The sequence below is a fragment of the Ascaphus truei genome, chromosome 7, assembly GCF_040206685.1.
Source record: "Ascaphus truei isolate aAscTru1 chromosome 7, aAscTru1.hap1, whole genome shotgun sequence".
Taxonomy (NCBI): domain Eukaryota; kingdom Metazoa; phylum Chordata; class Amphibia; order Anura; family Ascaphidae; genus Ascaphus; species Ascaphus truei.
Genome location: NC_134489.1, coordinates 57,488,818 through 57,508,286, shown reverse-complemented (window position 1 = coordinate 57,508,286; position 19,469 = coordinate 57,488,818). Strand labels below are relative to the sequence as shown.

The 19,469-nt window shown below is 43.8% G+C and overlaps 1 protein-coding gene across 4 annotated transcripts in view; it reads left to right on the top strand.

Annotated features, from left to right (window-relative positions):
* Positions 1-19,469, top strand: part of ADAM23 (ADAM metallopeptidase domain 23) — a 142,526-nt gene that overhangs the window by 4,790 nt on the left and 118,267 nt on the right. For all 4 annotated transcript variants that reach the window (XM_075608535.1, XM_075608533.1, XM_075608532.1 and 1 more), the window contains exon 2: positions 4,636-4,865. In XM_075608535.1, the coding sequence (XP_075464650.1) occupies positions 4,636-4,865 (230 nt within the window). The remainder of the gene's footprint in view (positions 1-4,635; positions 4,866-19,469) is intronic.

Below are 19,469 nucleotides of genomic sequence, written 5' to 3'. Positions count from 1 at the left end.
ATGTATTACTACTGTGAAGCGCTATGTACATTAATGGCGCTATATAAATAAAGACATACAATACAATACCAGCAACAAAAGAAATGGTTCTATACAATAAGGGCAGTTAAAATATGGAATTCATTACCCATGGAGACTGTGATGGTGGATACAATAGATATCTTCAAAAAAAGGTTGGACATCTTTTTAGAAAGGAAAGGTATACAGGGATATACCAAATAAGTAAACATGGGAAGGATGTTGATCCAGGGATTAATCCGATTGCCAATTCTTGGAGTCGGGAAGGAATTTATTTTTCCCCTTATGAGATATCATACTGTAGGATGATATGTCACTGGGGTTTTTTTGTTTGCCTTCCTCTGGATCAACATACTGTACGTATAGATATAGGATAAAGTATCTGTTGTCTAAATTTAGCATCGGTTGAACTTGATGGACGCATGTCTTTTTTCAACCTTATCTACTGTGTAACTATGTAGCTATGTATGCACTGGCCTTGACCCCTTGCAGACACACTTACCAGAACACCCTCCTGCTGTCTCTGTAAATTATCCCCACTTACCACTTAGATTGTAAGCTCTTTGGGACAGGGACTGATTTTCCTATTGTTTTATGTCCGAAGCGCTGATTCCCATTGTGTATGTTATGGGTTATTACTGCTGTAAAGCGGCATGCACCCAGATGGCGCTGTAGATATAAAGATATGCATATATACAAAAAAATTTCCATGGCTTGGGAAGGGTAAAGCTGCATTCATTTGAATCTTTGCATACAAGGAAAAGACAAATTTACAGCATATTCAATAGGTAAATCAATGGTCTCTAGAATGGTGGTGAACTCTATTCCTTATTAGTGTATATTTATGCTGCACTATAAAAACAGGCAATCCCACCTACACGATAAAAAATAAATATATATTATTTTGTTTTTACATCTTTCGAACTGGGGGGTCGTCCGGAGCTGAAACACGCTATGTTTCCTGCTTGGGGACCTCCACTATAGCTGAAATACTTTCAAGTATATTAGCGGCATTTCCCTTCACTCACAGAGGGTCCCCGGTACTACAAAATAGCACGGTTCAAATTGCTGAGGCCCCCCCACCCCTTCCCGGTTCCAAAATGTTATTTAGGTGGCACTGCAGCTTGAATGGCGCAAGTGGGTGTGGCACACTGGTTGCATTGGGATAGTATTAGGAGATTTGAAGTACCACTACTTCGTAGTTTTAACCCGTTGCTTAAGTCTGCTACTTTGTTTAAACCAATTTAAAGAAGCAATTCATCCTCGTTATTATTATTATCATTGATTATATGTGAAGCGTCAACATATTCTGCAGCGCGGTACAATGGAGGTAAAGAGTTATATATATTACACAGACAGTTACATACAAATGAGGACAACCAAACACATACAGAAGGTTATGAGCACCCTGCTAGTTATAGCTTACAATCTAGAGGGAATGAGGAGCAATGTTGAAACAAGAAGGCTAAGTGACTGCTCCTCGTAGGGTGGAATGTATCTCCGGTTGGAATATGGCCCAGTCTGATTCCATTAAAGCAGCAATCCATGCGGGCAATTTTTTTAGGCAAATTTTTTTAACATACTGTAGGATTGAAGCATAGGGTATTTGCAGCAGGACCCCATTCATTTCAGCTCTGAAACCCCCTGCTTCCTGAGTTTTGACAGGCGCCCCCTCTCCCCCCCTCGGGTCGGCAGTCTTGCAAGCCCCCCACTTCAAATCTCCTTGCATGCCCCCTCTCCTATTTCCCCTTCTCCCATCTATTTCTCTCCCCCTGTCTCACTCTTCCCCTCTCTCTCCTCTCTCCTTTATTCCCTATTACACTCCTCTCACTCAATTACCTCCCTCTCACTCAATCCCGCTCCCTCAATTCCCCCCTCCTCATACTCATTCCCTCCTCCCCCTAGCCTCACACACAATTCCCCCACACAATCCCCCCACAATAATTACCCAACTACAATACCCACACAATTCCCTCCACAAAATACATACAGCACTACCCTCCCCACAAAATACATACAACACTACCCTCCCCCTAATACATACACTGCCCTCTCCTCAAATACATACATACATATAACACTACCCTCCCCAAATACAAACGTACAACACTACCTCCCTAATACATACAACACTACCTCACCAAATACATACTTACACTAATTCTCCCCCAATACATACCTACACTACCCCCTCAAATACATACTTGCATTACCACCAAATTCATGCTTACACTACCCCCCAAATACATACTTCCACTACCCCCAAATACATACTTTAACTGCCCCCCCCCCCAAATACATACTTTAACTGCCCCCCCAAATACATACTTACACTAGCCTCCAAATACATACTTGTACTACCCCTCCAAATACATACTTACACTATTCCCCAAATACATACACTACCCCCCAAATACATACTTATACTGTCCCCCCAAATACATACTTACACTACCCCCCAAATACATACTTACACTATCCCCCAAATACATACTTACACTACCCCCCAAATACATACTTACACTATCCCCCCAAATACATACTTACACTATCCCCCAAATACATACTAACACTATCCCCCAAATACATACTTACACTATCCCCCCAAATACATACTTACACTATCCCCCCAAATACATACTTACACCCCCCTTCCAAATATATTCACTTACTTCGGGGATGAGAGACCCGGCACGGGAGAGTGAGGACTACCGGGGGGGTCTCCCTCACTCTCCCGCGCCGGGTCTCTCACGCCAGTTGGTGTGGGGGGCGGCCCACGCTGGAAGTTGGGCTTGGCCAGAGGTCAGGCCCAACTGTCCGGCTACCGGGCCCTTGTTGCTGCCGGGCCTCTGTTGCTGCCAGGCCCCCACTCCTACACTGATGTGGGCCTCCCCTACTCTGCTGCGCCAGGACATCTCTCTCACGCCATTGCATGCACCGGCATATGAGAGACGCCCGGAACGGGAGAATGAGGAAGGCCCGCAGCTGGGGATAGCCGGGGCCTGGCGGCAACCAGAGGCCCAGCAGCCGGACAGTTGGCCCCTACCTCTGGCCAGGCTGAACTTCCAGCACCGGCTGGCCAGGCCTGCCCGCAGCCACCGGGCCTGGGACGCTTGTCCTGTCTCTCCCCCCCCTGTCGGCAGCCCTGTATATTGTACATATGTAACGGATATTCCCCCTACCCCAATCGCAGATAGAGGGCATGTGAGGGGCAACCTATATGTTACCAGGTGTGATGCGTATACCTGCAGGTTCACAGGAGGCCTGAGCCTCCGCTGATGGGAACCTGGGGTGAATCCTCTGAAACGATCTTCCTTACAGCGCCTCCACCTATGTAGGATTCTAGGAGTGTAGAATGTACCCCACACAGGACCCACATATATTAACCACATACACTAAAGGTATATATAACTCAGGTGTACTATATGCAGATAACATCACAATACACATGCATCAACCTCAATGTCACCTTGTGACACTACTTCCCAGGGGTGATAACCCCACACCGTGTCCACAGTCCCCAATGTCATCCACTCCCACTTAGGAGCATATACCCCGGGCCCACCACCGTATACCCCCACACCGTGTCCACAGTATACCCTTGTCCCGTGGTCAGCGCTGCCACTATGTGTGAGTACTCTGTTGGTGCACTTATAACGATACCTGCCCAGTGAGACGGCACCTGGGCTTTAAAAGATCTTCACAAAGGGTCCGCCGATCTCCTGCACGACGTCCTGGTTTCCCCCAGCGCGGGGATCCGTCAGGGGTGATCCCACCCTGGAGATAGTCCTGCTCTCAATGGAGTAGGCCAGAGCCCAAGCCTCTTTGCGGGAAGCGCAGCGTCCGCTGTGTCCCTAACTGCCAATATCACTAATGGGGCAGGATCCCTAACCTAGGGCCTGTCCCTGAAGCACAACAAGCTATAGTGGTGACTCAGGACCTCACTGGGGCCTTGGGGGCTGCTGGCCTAATGCAGCGGGTCACAGACCCCTGCACTCATCTCCTACCCCTAGCTCTTCCTGGTCTTGACTGCCTAGCGTGGGCTGAGCGCGCGAAATGTATCTATCTCCTAGAGCAGGGAGATACTGCAGCCCTTTTGGCTCCCTGGCATCAGGTGGGGCGCTCCTGAGGCTCATGGGACTTGTAGTCCCTGCTATAGCTTCCTTGCGATTGGCTGCCCTTCCGCGCGCATGTACTGCGCGTGCGCGAACTAACAGGGGCCTCCCGTCGCATCTTTACCCTGCGCATGCGCGAGGAATGAACATGGCGGCGCCCTGTGCTGTCGGGCCGCCGCAGAGCCTCCGGACCACCGGAGCGCTCCCTGCTCGACTGCCACCCTCCAAAAACTCCGGCGGGTCTGCCGCTTGGCTCCGGCAGCACTCACCATCACTCCCAACAGCGGAGGTAACGAGGGGGGGTCGCAGAGCACAAAGGAGCCCAGAGCTACACATAACAAAAGTTTTTTTGAGGGATATGTTACGTAGGGTGGTTATCATGGTTATGTAGTTGAACATCTAGAGGGGCCTGCAACACATTGCGTAGGAAGGAATGAAAAGAGATATTTATCATATTAATGCAGCATATGCACCTTCTTTGTCTTTTCTTTTTCTCCATCAGCTCCACACTGCAATGAGACTGCGGGAGGCACCGCTGGAACATTGGCAGATGAAGAGACAACATCACTACAGAACAGCAGTAACATTGATACAAGTAACCACAGTCAGAGCAATGAAACGCACAAAGAAATCACACTGCCCTCTAGACTGGTCTATTATCTCAACAAGGAATCAGAGAGTCCTTATCATATACTGGACACCAGAGCAAAGGACCAGCAAAAGCATAACAAGGTATGGAGGAAACATGCACAGTATGGGGCAGATCCTCAGAGGTTCATTAAATCGGGGTTACTAACGTGACGTTACCTAAGCGTTAGCATTTCTGATTTTAACGGCTATCCACAAACCTAATATACCAAAACAACGCCCGTTCGGGAAAATAGCATTGTTACGTTAGCTGTATTACCAGGGATTTTCATTGCACGGAGACCCGTTAACCAATACACTGCACATACACATTGGCAAAACTGGAACCATTCCAATTAATGCACGTGTGTTACCCAAGGCGCCTAGTGAACCTGACACAAAACAGAGGAGGAGGTGATTTTGTATACACAGTTTGTTGTTATTTTCCCTGTTAATTTGTTCTTAATTAATTTTCACACAGTGAATTAACTGCTTCTGATTAAAAGTTTTGTTCCCATCTTCTGTCTCTAGGTATTGTTATAATACGGATAAACTTTGTTGTACACCCGTATGTAATACCGTCAAGATTATATACCATATTAAGTCAGACAAACATTTCCTGCGTTCCCTTTAATCACTAAAAAACATTGTATAGTTTATTACATGTACATGATGAGCATCTCTTGATGTGTTTCTGACATTTATATGATCAATTATATATATGGAACAGGTGTTCCCTCACCCTCTGGGAGATTTCACATTTCATATGGCTACACACTCCCCATGGTGGAATCTCACGGCCCCCGCTGAGAACCCAATTTACAGACCATCCCTAAATTGGATAACATTGAACAATGCATAACAGTTCATGACATAACATTTGATGCCATAACTGTTGAACCGACGAGGTTTGTCTGGATCCCTCCCATGGAGAACCCATACCCACTTTAATAATAATATTTCGGGTCAGGTTTCATAACTAACCTGCCCTCCCCATTGGGAACATTAATAGAATACACCCACTTTGGACCCCGCTCAGGGACATATATTCCACCCGGTCCATATAGATGTTTCTCCCTACCCTCCATACTTGCATGAGATAACATACTTTTTCATCATTGTAGTAACTAGAGATACTACACCTGGAGGCTAGGTATTCTAGGACACCACCCCATCACCACTCCTCTCTGTTGGCCTCTATTTACCTAATTATGGGCTCAGGAACATAGGGATAATCATACCCATGGGACTGACGGTACCTCTGAACTATTAATCAGTCAGCCCGGCGGAGTTTGGTTTATTTCCGGCCACAGGCCTGTCCCGGTAGCATCCAGAATAGTGGTTCATGAGAGGGCTGTTCTTGGTACGTTATTGTTAAACCGGTTGGTTGTATCAACTGTAGTTTAATTTCCCTATCTCTTCATCTGAGAGCCTCTGCCGTCTCTTCCACAGAAACTCCCCTTCCCCTCACCAATGATCCACGATATTCCCGCTGAACAGCAAAAATCGTGTCTAGTTCATATGATGGACATACCCTTGAAACATGGGGTCCCGCCACAGCAATACCTTCCCCACATTTGCATTAGTAGCCAAGAGGATACATGGCTATATATATATATATATATATATATTTGTATGGCACATGTAATGAAAGGGTTAAGTCCTATACTCAGTAAAATCCTTTGGGTAGCACTTTAGACCCGCCCTTTTTGCTTGTAGAATATTCACTGAAATAACACTATGATAATCATGGTCTGGATGTGAGTAATGGCAGGTCTTATTGTGGCTTAATTATTGTAGCGTTATTTCCATGCGCTAACATTAACGAAGGTTTGTGGATATGTGATGTTAAGTTAATGGCTCATTAGCATTTGAGTAAGCCAGACTGTCCGTTAAAATGTAGCGAATCCAATATGTCTCTGGTTTACGAATCGCCTTTGTGCATATGCATTACGACTATTGATACGTTAAATGGGGGTAACGTCACGATAAAAGATTTAACGGATCTTTGAGGATTTCCCCCAAGGGTTGCCAATTCGGGGTCGGATTAACCCTTTAAGTACCATGCCCCCTCTGTCACTCGCGATCACGTTCAGTTTTCAGCTGAAAAAAACCATTGAAGTCAGTAGGGATCCCGTCTGTACCCCCTGAAGGTTGAAGGACTGGCTCACTGTGAATGTCACTGCCAGGTTCAAAACCTAGAGTCTCTTTCCTCGTGACCTTGGGCACCTCACTTTATGACCCCAACTAAATCAAAGGTTGTAAATTCTTCAGGGCAAGGATGACTCATTGTACCTACTGAATGCTATGTACAGCGCTGTGTACACTCTGAGTGCTAGATGAGAGCAATATTATTATTAAAAGCCCCATCACATGTAGGGCCAATGGAAACTCATGGGAGTGATATGTTTAGTGCGCAAGTAGAAAGGTTTTTGAACCATAGAGGAAAGTATGTCCAGGAAGTGTTTGTAAAGCATTAAAGGGGCAACACAGGTTTCATTTATTGGTTGTTTTTTTATTACCGGATTGAAGCAGGGTGTTCCGGAGCTGAACTGTGTTCATGTCATCTCGGGGGACCCCCTGCTTCCTGGGATACTTATCTCTGTAGGGGGTGTGCCTGCATTTGCCAGCAGGGAACTGTGTGCCTAACATAACGACTGAGTTTAAGTGTCACACGGGCCAATAGGAAGCTGTGACCTCATCCGGTGCGGCCTCCTATTGGCCCGTGTGACCGGGACATTCAAACTCCACAGAGATATTAAGGCAGTTCAGCTCCGGAGATCCTGTGCATCAATCCTGTCATTAAAAAAAAAAGAAACCTGCATTGCTGCTTTAAAATCTGAAGTCTAGGGCAGATTTTACTGCCCTCATATTTTTTTGGCATGCTGAGCTAAGGACATTAGTATATATAATAGATTAAATGATGTACACCTAGTTTAAAGAAAATTGAACAAGTATAAGGAAACTACAGTATGTACTAAGGTTATATTTTAAATGTGCGACAACATTTTAGTGCTAAAAAGTAGTATAAACCTTCATAAAATGTGTGACGCGTGTCTGAAGACTTCGTACATATGATGCATAGGGGCTTATTCTGTAAGCTCGATTAGCGCTGAACCGTACGCTCTGCACGGGAAGCCCTAATCAGGTCAGTGGGGGGGCTTCCCGTGCAGACCGCACGTTCAGCGCTAACGGAGCTTACAGAATAAGCCCCACAGTTTGTTGTGTGCAATGAATTTTGACGCATTGCGTCCTGTTAAATACCAGATTCTTGTGATTTTAATGATTTGTATTTTTCATGTATAAAGAGTGTTGGTAAATATAAATATAAAAATACATTTTGTTAACTTATATAATAAAAACATCTGTGCTGGGTAAGACAATATTTTGGTTGATACATAACTTTATTCTGCGTTAACAATATAAACAGACTTTTCAGGATTTATACCAAGTTACATAGTTACATAGACATATAGTAGATGATGTTGAAAAAAACAAACCATATGTCCATCAAGTACAACCTACACATATGGTACATTTAGACGACAGATACTTATCCTATATTTGTATTTACAGTATTTTGAGTTGGGTTGTTGAATTAGAGGTAATACTGGACATGTATGTGTCCGGAGTATTACCTGTCTGGGCATAATGACCTGACCGCCTTGGGGGGCTACGGGATTTCCCAGAGCAGGGCTGTTACTAGGGGGCTGGGCATCTTCCTCCGTTCTGCTGGGCTGCTGCGGGGTAATTCAGCCAATCAGGAAGAGGTGTCAGGAGCTTGGGGGTGGGGCTAAGGAGAGGAGGAAACCGCATGGAGGGGAGAGGGGTGTGTGTCTCAAGCATGTCGCATCTTTCACCATTGTGTCCAGTATTTATGGAGAAGCCAAACACAAGGAGGGGAAAAGGGGAAGTGGAGGGGGAAGGAATACCCTCGCTACTGCTTGCTGGATGTGGCTATGTGGAGGTGCTACTATCAGGGGTAATGTCAAATAGAAAAAACAGAGAGAGGTAGAACCCCAAGGAGAGCACTCTACCAATGTGTGGCCAAAATGTATCAGAACCTAGTAAGGTGGGTGAGTAATGAATTAATTAAAACCAGAAACTTTAATTGAGTCTTAACTCTAAATATAAGATAATATGGGGAACACTATAGGTCAAGTAATATACCAATGATAGCCAGTGTACAGTGAATTAATATTAAAAATGAGCAAAGCAGACCACAATAAACTCTGTACTGTAAACCCAGAGTCTGGGATATGGCCGCACGATAACACTAGTGGTGTAGAGTAGATCCAAAGGATGGTTATAGGTCAAAACAGGTAACGGTAAGTGTCTAGTTTGTACTATGTCGTATGGCATAAATCAGCATGTCGATATCAACGCTGACTGTAGCAGTATACAGGTATAGCTGGTTACTTGTACAGGTTAGTGGTATTGTACCTATATCAGTAACACAGCACACAGAGTCAGTTATCTGTGTAAATAATGCCAAAAGCCGTGCCTGTTGGTGGTGGATCTCTATGTACAAAAGCCACTTGATGTTAGTATGGTGTGTGAGTATTGTACACACAAGTTAGTGGTATTGTACCTATATCGCTAGCACAGCCCACAGAGTCAGTTATCTGTGTAAACAATGCCAAAAAGCCGTGCCTGTTTATGGTGGTTCTCTAAGTATAAGCCACCTGGTGTTAGTGCGGTGCGTGAGTGTTGCCTTTACTGTAAAGAACCCTTTCCTTTGTTGCTGGTGAAATCTCCTTTCCACCAACCGAAAGGGATTGCCCCGTGTCCTTTGTACTGCTGCACTTGGGCTTGGCAGATGATTTTAACATACATTCTCCTTTTTTAAGGGGCACAGAAGCATTCTCTTTTTAGGAAATACCATTAACATCTTTATGCCTAGCACAGTCCATTTCTGTGCACCCAAAAAAGTAAACAAAACACATTTTTGCAGCTGAAGGTACAGATTGAGTACATTTTTAGGTTAGTACATAGGTGCCCACACGGGCAAATTAAAATTAGATTTCCATGCGCCAATTTTGCGTCTGAAAAGATCTTTGCGACTCAATGTGTGTTATAAAATAGATTGTCAAAGTATTAGCGTCTCCATAGTAACCAAATGAGGATTGAATATTTTTTAGCAAGCCGGTTACATTAATAAGTTGTTTAAAAAAAAAAAAAAAAAAACACTCGGACTGCCCTATTAATTAATAATGGGACTCAAAGTGCTACACAGCACATAGGGTTGTTACAGACACAGAAACTGCCCAGTTGAGCTTACAATCTATGATTTATGATGCCTGAGGCACAGGGAGATAAAGTGATTTGCCGAAGATCACAAGGAGCTGACACCAGGAGTTGAACAAGGTTCTCACTGATTCAAACTTAGCCATTGTCTTTAATCACTGAGCCATTCCTTCACCTTTGCTTTTAGTGAACGTTGTAGTGGTGGTTGTAGGCCCAAGTTTGAAGCACTATTAAGCACAGTATTTTAAACGGTGAAACGAACATTATCAGGAGTTAGAAAAGATCCAATATTCTCAGTAGGACGTTGTCCTGTGCCTAACCCTTTGGCGTGGCTGACCCCTATGGCAGTGAAAGTGTTAACAGAAGGGATTTTTTGTGTAACAAAAGCAAATAAACAGTAAAACATGTGCTCTCTGAGAAAAAAACAAAGATCATTTGGAACAAAATGGATTGTGGTTTATGTGGCAGAATTAATTGATGTCTTTTAAGTGTAAGAAGTAACTACTAACTATGCCATATTCGGCTGTAATATTGCTTCAGTGTTTAAAGGCTGATGATCAGTGAGATGAAGGAAGGAACGCTGCTTTCACATGGGCCATGGGTTGCCACCTTTAATTGAAGGCTAACCCGGAGACTTGTTGTAATTAAAGTAAAGCAGCAGTTCAAGCAATATCCTACATGTGTGTTTAAAAAAATTATAATCAGTTCCATACTATGAGAAAATACTTGTAGCATTTAAAAAAAATTGCTTTAAAAACATTTGTAATGTTTCTAATGTAAGAAGCATTTCCAAAGTGACAGCCCCCTTCCCCTTCTGATAGGCTCTGGCTCTTGAGACCCGCTCTCTCTCTAGCAGTGCACTAATTGTATCTAGTAACTGCCCAGTCGATCATATTCCAGGACAACATTGCCCACAATACAAACAACAATGATAACCCTTAACAAGCGCTAATCTACAATGTGCAATTAAATCACAATAATGTGAAAAAGCAATAAGTGATGAAAATGTGAACACTCAATACAAGTGAACACCACTTCTGAGTGGTGTATAAGCTGCCAAGGGAACTAATAAACAGATTTTCCCAACCTGTGAAACAAATGTAAATACAAAATATAAGTCCCGGCGCTATAAATATCCAAGATACCGTGATCCAAATGATAGTCCCAGATGAAGGTTTCTGATGGATGGTATAGGATTATACACAGAGTCCCAGGGTGTGGTTAAATCCCTTTAGCGATGTCCGCAGTGATTCTGGGGAAACAGAAGAGATACACACCAATTGCGCAGTATGCAACTACTCTTGACCCCACTCAGAACCAACGGACAAAGAAACCCTACTTACAAGATGTTAAATTGTATATTCAAGGGAGAGAATCTGTAACTGTGTCTTGACTCCGCCTCAGTAGTTCACGGATCCCACGTGACCGGCAGCAGTGATTTCCTATTCCATGCAGCAAACAGCACTCACAGGGGACGCAAGCAAGGCATGTCCATGCAGGAACAGAGAGATGACACAATGGTGTAATACGTACACACTTTAATAAAAAACTTTAAAACACAATTCACCCTCACTTACAATAGAAGGGGGATGACAATAAGACTCACGAATGCCGTCCGCGACTTGTCAACAGCCTGATGCACGCTTGAGAGCCCTCCTGAATGGCGATCTCTGCAACTCCCAAACCGATGACGTCAGCGGTAGGACGGTGCAGGGCGCTCTCACAGCATCAGTTGGACTATGGTGGCTGGACCGGCTCAAACACTAAGCTCCTCCTCCCTACGCGTTTCGTGACTCTGCGTCACTTCCTCAGGGGATAGGGGAGCTTAGTGGGAGCAGTGTTTAAATACCCTTTCACAACAAGAGAGTCCACCCACAAAGGGGAGGTTCTGGACTTGATGACAATGGATATTGGTGTTAAGCAATTAGCAGCAATATGTACCTACTAGGAATGGCTGCTGGGATCAATTGCATTGTGGAGAACATGCTAATCATGCAAACATACATATTGTCATTGCATATATTTAAAACATATTGATTGTATAATTGCATTGTGGATGATATACTGATTGTAACACAAACATACATATTATTATATACCTGTTTAACATCCATAGGTATAACACAACGCATATACTGTTCTCACCTTGTTTAGAAATGGATAAGATGAAAAATAAAACTGATTAAAAATAAGAATTCTACGTGTCCTTTAAAAAAGCTGCCAAATCGAAATCAATATTTAAACCTAGGGGAGACAGAGTCCTAAGTGTGTAAATCCAGTAGCTTTCCCTTCTGGAAACTAGATTTAATCTGTCTCCCCCACGCCAAGTACCTTTTGGATTGTCAATGCCCATGCAGATTAACCCCTGTGGGTCCTGGTTGTGTTTTATTCTGAAATGATTTGAGACACTATGGGTCTCGAGGCCCCTCTTAATATTATACACGTGTTCAGCGAATCGTCGCTTAAGGGGCCTACCAGTGCGCCCCACATATTGCAACCCACATGGGCATTGCAAGAGGTACACACAGAAGTTGGTTTTACAATTAATAAATGTCTCAATTTCAAATTCCTTTTTAGTGACACTAGATATAAACGTTTTGGTTTTTACACTGTACTTACAGCCAATACAATTTTGACATGTATAATATCCCTTGAGGTCATTTAGCCAAGTTACATGGCGATCCCTGAGATTATCAATAGGACAGCTCGGAGCTAGAGAGGACTTCAGATTTCTAGCCCTTCTATAAACAATCTTGGGTTTGTCTGGGAGGCAGGTTTTTAATACGGGATCTCTTTGGAGGATACTCCAATACTTATTAAATGTTTTGGATATAACTGGAGCCAACCCACTATACTGGGTAATGAAAAAGGGAAATTTTTGTTCTGTCCCTTGCCCTGATGTAGTGGCTTTTTTTGTTATTAGAGTGGCTCTATCAATTTTGCTGATCTCTGTGATGGCCAAATCTAATTCACTACTTCTATATTCTCTATCCAAGAATTTCTCTTTGAGATCCTTAACCTGTTGCTGGTATACTGAGTCTTCCGAGCAATTTCTCTTAATTCGGAGTGCTTGGCCCTTGGGGATATTCTGAAGCCACCTAGGGTGATGGTGGCTTGATGCCAATAAATATGTATTGGCATCAACCTCTTTGTGGTAGGTCCTTGTGTGAATATTATTATCGACTATGTACAGGGTAAGGTCGAGGAAGTATATAGTGGACTTGTGATGATTGAATGTGAACCTTAAGTTCCATGTATTGGTATTTAGATATTCTTGGAACTTTCCCAGTTCATCTAATGACCCCCTCCAGACACACAGCACATCATCGATATATCTTTTCCAGAGCACCAGGTTTGCACTGAACGGGTTGGAGGACCATATATGATCCTCTTCCCAGATGGACATGAATAAGTTCGCATAACTAGGTGCAAACCTGGTGCCCATTGCGGTGCCGCATGTCTGGAGGTAGTACTCTCGGTCATAGCTGAAATAGTTGTGGGTCAGGATGAATTTAATCCCATCTAAGATGAACTGTTTCAGATTATCATCTACCTCCATATCTTTGTCCAAAACTCTTCCAATAGCATCTAGTCCCATCTGATGATTGATCACCGTGTATAATGAGACTACGTCACATGTGACCCAACAAAGTACGCTACTCCAAGTTAGGTCCTGTATCAGGGTTAACACATGTGAGGTGTCTCTCAGGTAGGATGGGACCTGGACCACATATGGTTGGAGGAGGTAATCTAAAAACTGGGAGAGATTGGATGTCAGCGATCGTATCCCTGATATTATGGGACGGCCGGGGGGTCTCTCGAGATTCTTATGGATCTTCGGGATGAAATAAAACACTGGTATTCTTGGTTGTTCTATAGACAAGAACTCTAGTTCTTGTGTTGTGATAATTTCATCCCGAAGACCATGGTTCAAATGAGTCACCATTTCTTCTTTGAAGGAGTTTGTGGGGTTACTATCTAATTTCAAATAGGTGGTGGTATCTCCCAGTATTCTGAGTGACTCTTCTTTGTAGTATGATGAGTTCATCACTACCACCCCTTCCCCTTTTGTCGGCCGCCTTAATAACTATGTTTTTATTGGATTGCCCACAATGCTGTGCAAGAACTGAATTAAATAACCCTGAGCAAGCAATCGATTACAGGAGAACAGATTGAACTGCAGCTTAGCTAATCACTTGTTAGTGTGCAGATTGTATTGATGCACATATTGAATGGGAACAAAATATATATTTTGTAAAAAAACGGCAGCTTGAACGGCAGCTTTAACTATTTTACATTTATTTTATTGCGTTTATATATTTACTTCTCTGATGGCGGCATCTCCCGGCATGTCCTCATGCAAATTCCAGTAAACATGGGACTGTGACTTCAAACAGCACCATGCCGTGTCAAGTTGCCATGGCAACGGGACACCTTATGGTGCAGAGGAGTCACATGATGTCTTGTTGCATGGTAACGTGACGCCACATAACGTACCGTTGTCTTGGCGACACCATTTGATGTCTCTGAGCCATGTTGACGGGACCCTGTAGATGCCAGCGCCACTGCTGCTAAGGGCTGAGGCCCCACCCGGAGATATCACAAGTAAACCTGTAGCCCGGAGATACGTGGCCAGAACCCGTAGTCTCCGGGTCAAACCCGGCTGGTGGCAACCCTGCATGGGCCGTAAGGGTCTTTGGAGTGTTACCCTGCTGCCCTATTGGGCGAAAATGAACCATGAGGTTAGCAATCAGCTCTACACTCATTACACAATGTTTATACCCTATTCTGAGCTGAGTGATGTCACAGTGTGTGATCACACAGGTCAATCCTGCAGGAGAACTCCGGCTCTGGAGACAATGTAATATTTTGCTGAACCTTGGAACCATGAACAGTCTTTTGGAGTCAGATCTCAGGTGATAAATGCTGCATGTGGTAGGGGTGAGGAGCTTGTTCAGATAGATGGGTAGCTTGCCCAGAAAGTATTTGAAGGCAAAACAGGAAAGATGAACTTTGCGCCTAGACTCAAGTGATGACCAATCTAGTTATTTGAGCATTTCGCAGTGGTGTGTGTTGTAGTTGCATTGGAGGACAAAACGACATATTGAATTGTAGAGGGTGTCAAGTTTTCTAAGGTGGGTTTGGGTTCAGAGCCGTAAACTATGTCGCCATAGTCGATAATAGGAAATTAGCATCTGCTGTGCGATACGCTTTCTGACCAGCAGACTTAGTGAGGATTTGTTCCTGTACAGTACACCTAGTTTGGCATAGGTTTTGGATGTCAGAGTATCAGTGTGCATCCCGAATGTTAAATGGGAGTCAAACCATATGCCCAAGTATTTAAAATTAGTAACAGGAGTTAAGGTGGTGTTAGCGTTGGGTCTGATCTGGAGCTCAGTCATTGGAAGTTTTAAAAATGTAGCTTTGGTCCCAAATACAATTGTTACAGTCTTGTAAGTGTTTGAAAACAGTTTGTTTTGGGAAATCCAATTTTCAAGTCTCGAAAAGTCAAATTGAAGTATGTGTTTAAGGTCGAGAGGCTAGGGCTCTGTGTATATAAAATTGTGTCATCTGCAAACATGTGTTTTGAAGCTCCATTACAGGATGCAGGAAGATTATTCATGAACACTGAGAAGAGTAGGGGCCCCAGAAGAGAGCCTTGCGGGACAGCACAGGTGATTTTCAAGGGGTTAGAGTTGGAGCCTGAGATAGACATATGTTGGGATCTACCTGATAGGTAGGAATGAAACCAGTTTAAAGCATGCTTCCCTATTCCGGAGCACTGGAGTTTGTTAAGCAGGATAGCATGATCAACAGTATCAAAAGCCTTTGCAAAATCTAGTAATATTGCACTAGTGAGTTGTCCCAGTTCCATTCCACACTGTATCTCCTTGCAAACATTTAGCAGGGTAGTTGCTGTGGAGTGTTTGGGGCAAAAGCCAGATTGGAATTGGATAGGGAAATTTGTCTTGGTATAGTAATCGCTTAATTGGGAGTGAACATATTTTTGCATGACTTTAGATATTACTGGGAGAAAAGAGATTGGCCTGTAGTTTGAGACAGTGTTTTTGTCCCCACTTTTGAAGATTGGGACAACTCTGGCAGTTTTCCAGGTCTTAGGGATATGGCCTGCAGCCAGAATAAAGTTGATTATGGAAGCAATTGGTTTGGCAATGGCTGGGGTACCAAGTCTTAGGAACTTGGATTGCAGTAAGTCAAGTCCACATTGGCTGCTTAGTTTTAGTTTGAGGAGCGCTTGTGTAATCTTCTCTTCGGATACTGTGAAAATTGTGAGCAGTGTTGGCGGAGGGTGGGACTATAGGGATACTCTCAGAATGAGGTTGATGTTTGATGTTTGGGTTGCGTTATGCTAATGTTAGTAGCACATCCCACAAAGTAATCATTGAATGCATTTGCAATGTCAGTGGGATTTGTCAGAGTAATATCCCCCTTAGTGATATTACTTGGTTGTTGATGGTTAGAAGGCTGGAGTATATTGTTGACAACCTTCCAGAAGTTAACTGGGTTTGATGTATTCTGGTGGAGATTGTCAAACTAATATTGTGCTTTTGCATGTCTTGTTTGCCTTGTGCACATATTCCGCAGGCATCTGTAGTGATTAAGATCCTTGGTAGTGCCAGATACTTTGTTGCTTTTCCACAAGGCATCCCTGAAATGGTAGAGTGCTATAAGGTCAGTTGTAACCCATGGAAGGTGGGCCCCCGTATTCTTATTCTGCATAGTGGAGCATGGGTATCACAGAGTTTTAAGAACTCGGATTGGAAATAGTTGAGCGCAGAATCAGGGTCGGAAATTAAGTCGATTCTGTACCAAGGACAGTTGGTAAGGTCTGCCAGAAACTGTTGTGAGTTAACGTTTCTAAATGTTTTAGTGAGGAGAACTTTAGGGTTTGATTGTTGGTTTAATTTTCCTTAAACAGTACACTATTGCATGGTCACTGAAAATGTCAGGAAAGATGCCAGAGGATTGGATTATGTTGGGATTTGAGGAGAGAATACAGTCTAGCAAGGAATGGTTGTGAGATTTCAGGTTTGTCCGTGTGGGTTGGGAAATTAGTTCGTCAGGTTAAGTGACTTGAGTATTATCTGGATTTTGTGGTTTTTAGGGTCGAGCCAGTTGTAGCTGAAATACCCAAAAACTAGCAGATCACTGTTTTCATTCAGACAGGAAATGGAGCCAAGAAACTGGGTGATATCAGTCAGGGACTGTAGAGGGGCTTTAGGGGGGTGGTAGATGCCAGCAACCAAGATAGGCAATTCTAGGTTTCCTTAACAAGAAAAGGGTTGAAAACCACTGCCCTATCCACTAAAGTCTGTTAAGGCTAACACAGACTTAACATTATGTTTTTTAAGTCACAGCTTATCTTGGCATTACTCCTATTCAGACCCTGAAATAGGGCTTTTTCTGTCTCTGGATGGGTATAACGGTTAGGCGTGAATTTTAATAACATAATGGTATTTCCCTGCGTTATTTCCATCTCCACTTTCTGTCGACCGGAGCTAAAGGCCTATTTTGGGTTCTGGATCTAAGTAATGGCAAGACTGACATAACATCACGTTATCGGAACATATCTTACAAAAATGTGATGTTGTCTATGCCAATGAGATGTAGTTCGGACATTGTTTTTGCAACATTTGGCTTTGTATATACCATATTATCTCAAGGAACATAACGTCCCTTCCTATTTTAAGTAACGTTACATTATGATTCCTGATTTAATGAACTTACAGCATCTGGCCCCATGAACCATGATTACTTAAAGGTGATAGGGTTAGTGAAACCTACCTCTAATGTGATAATAGGATGGCTCATGAAAGATATTACTGTATGCGTAAAGGGTAAAATGCTGAGACAGACTAAAATAGTTATTTTCTGTGACATTCTATGTATTTTAGAGTTTTAATTTGTATGTACAGAAAGTGACTTTAGGGGCAATGTGGTTCTTTTATAAAGGTAAAGCCCAGCCATTACCTCATCATCTGGATGGATATACAGGGTGGCCCTGTATATTCATCCTATCGTGGCGTATCTGGCCAACTACAGTATGTCTATGTAAACTGTCTGTAACTCTGATCTTTTGAGCACCAGTGTGCATTGCATCAACTCCTGGAGGTGGACTGGGTCTAGTACTTGGGACCCCAGCTGAGCGGGAAAGCGCCGGTGGTGAACCAAGAGATGGACTGGGAGGAGGCCACCGATTACGCTGTGAAGAAGGAGCGTTTGCTCACCCGATACGAGATTACCCCGGAGACTTGAGGGCTTCAGTTCCAAGCCCTGGAGGAGCATTCCCAGTACTCCCACGTGGACTTTGCGGCCCGGCTAGCTCATCACACCAAGAAATAGTTCACAGAGTGTGAAGTGAGCTCCTTAAAGAGCATGTTGGACCTGGTCATGAAAGAGCAGTATTTTCTACGTTGCATCCCTGAAATGATCGCGGACCAGAAACCTGACACCTTTACTCAAGTGACCAAACTAGCGGATTACTTTATAATGACACCTTGAGAAAGTCCTGAGGGATGAAACGCGTTGGTGCGTGGTCCTTTTTTTTGTTCCTAAACTGACCATTAAAGGCTAATTTATATTTTATCCCCGTTTGGAGTTGCCATTATTTTCCTGCGTCTGGTACGCTGTGAGCTGTGCTCCTCTTCTCTTCTACTGTCTTGGATTCCCCTTCTGAGGGCTGCACACTAAAGAACCCACTTACCTGGAACTACATCAGGAAGTTAAAGGGCATAGCCCATCATATTCTACCTTCCTTTGCTGGACTGTTTTGCATTATTACCCCAGGGGTGAATATATGTTCATGGGAGACAAAGTTTTGGGGTAGCCGTGTGGGCACCACGAAGTCCCTGTTTTTCACCCTGGGAGGTTTATTCATATTTGCATATACTATTCCTGGATTTTGGATTCAGACATATGGAAGTTATGTTACTTGAGCTCTTTGTGGTGATGCACCAACATACCACACAATCTATGCATTGGATCAACTCCTGGAGGTGGACTGGGTCTAGTACTTGGGACCCCAGCTGAGCGGGAAAGCGCCGGTGGTGAACCAAGAGATGGACTGGGAGGAGGCCACCGATTACGCTGTGAAGAAGGAGCGTTTGCTCACCCGATACGAGATTACCCCGGAGACTTGAGGACTTCAGTTCCGAGCCCTGGAGGAGCATTCCCAGTACTCCCACGTGGACTTTGCGGCCCGGCTAGCTCATCAAACCAAGAAATAGTTCGCAGAGTGTGAAGTGAGCTCCTTAAAGAGCATGTTGGACCTGGTCATGAAAGAGCAGTATTTTCTACGTTGCATCCCTGAAATGATCGCGGACCAGAAACCTGACACCTTTACTCAAGTGACCAAACTAGCGGATTACTTTATAATGACACCTTGAGAAAGTCCTGAGGGATGAAACGCGTTGGTGCGTGGTCCTTTTTTTTGTTCCTAAA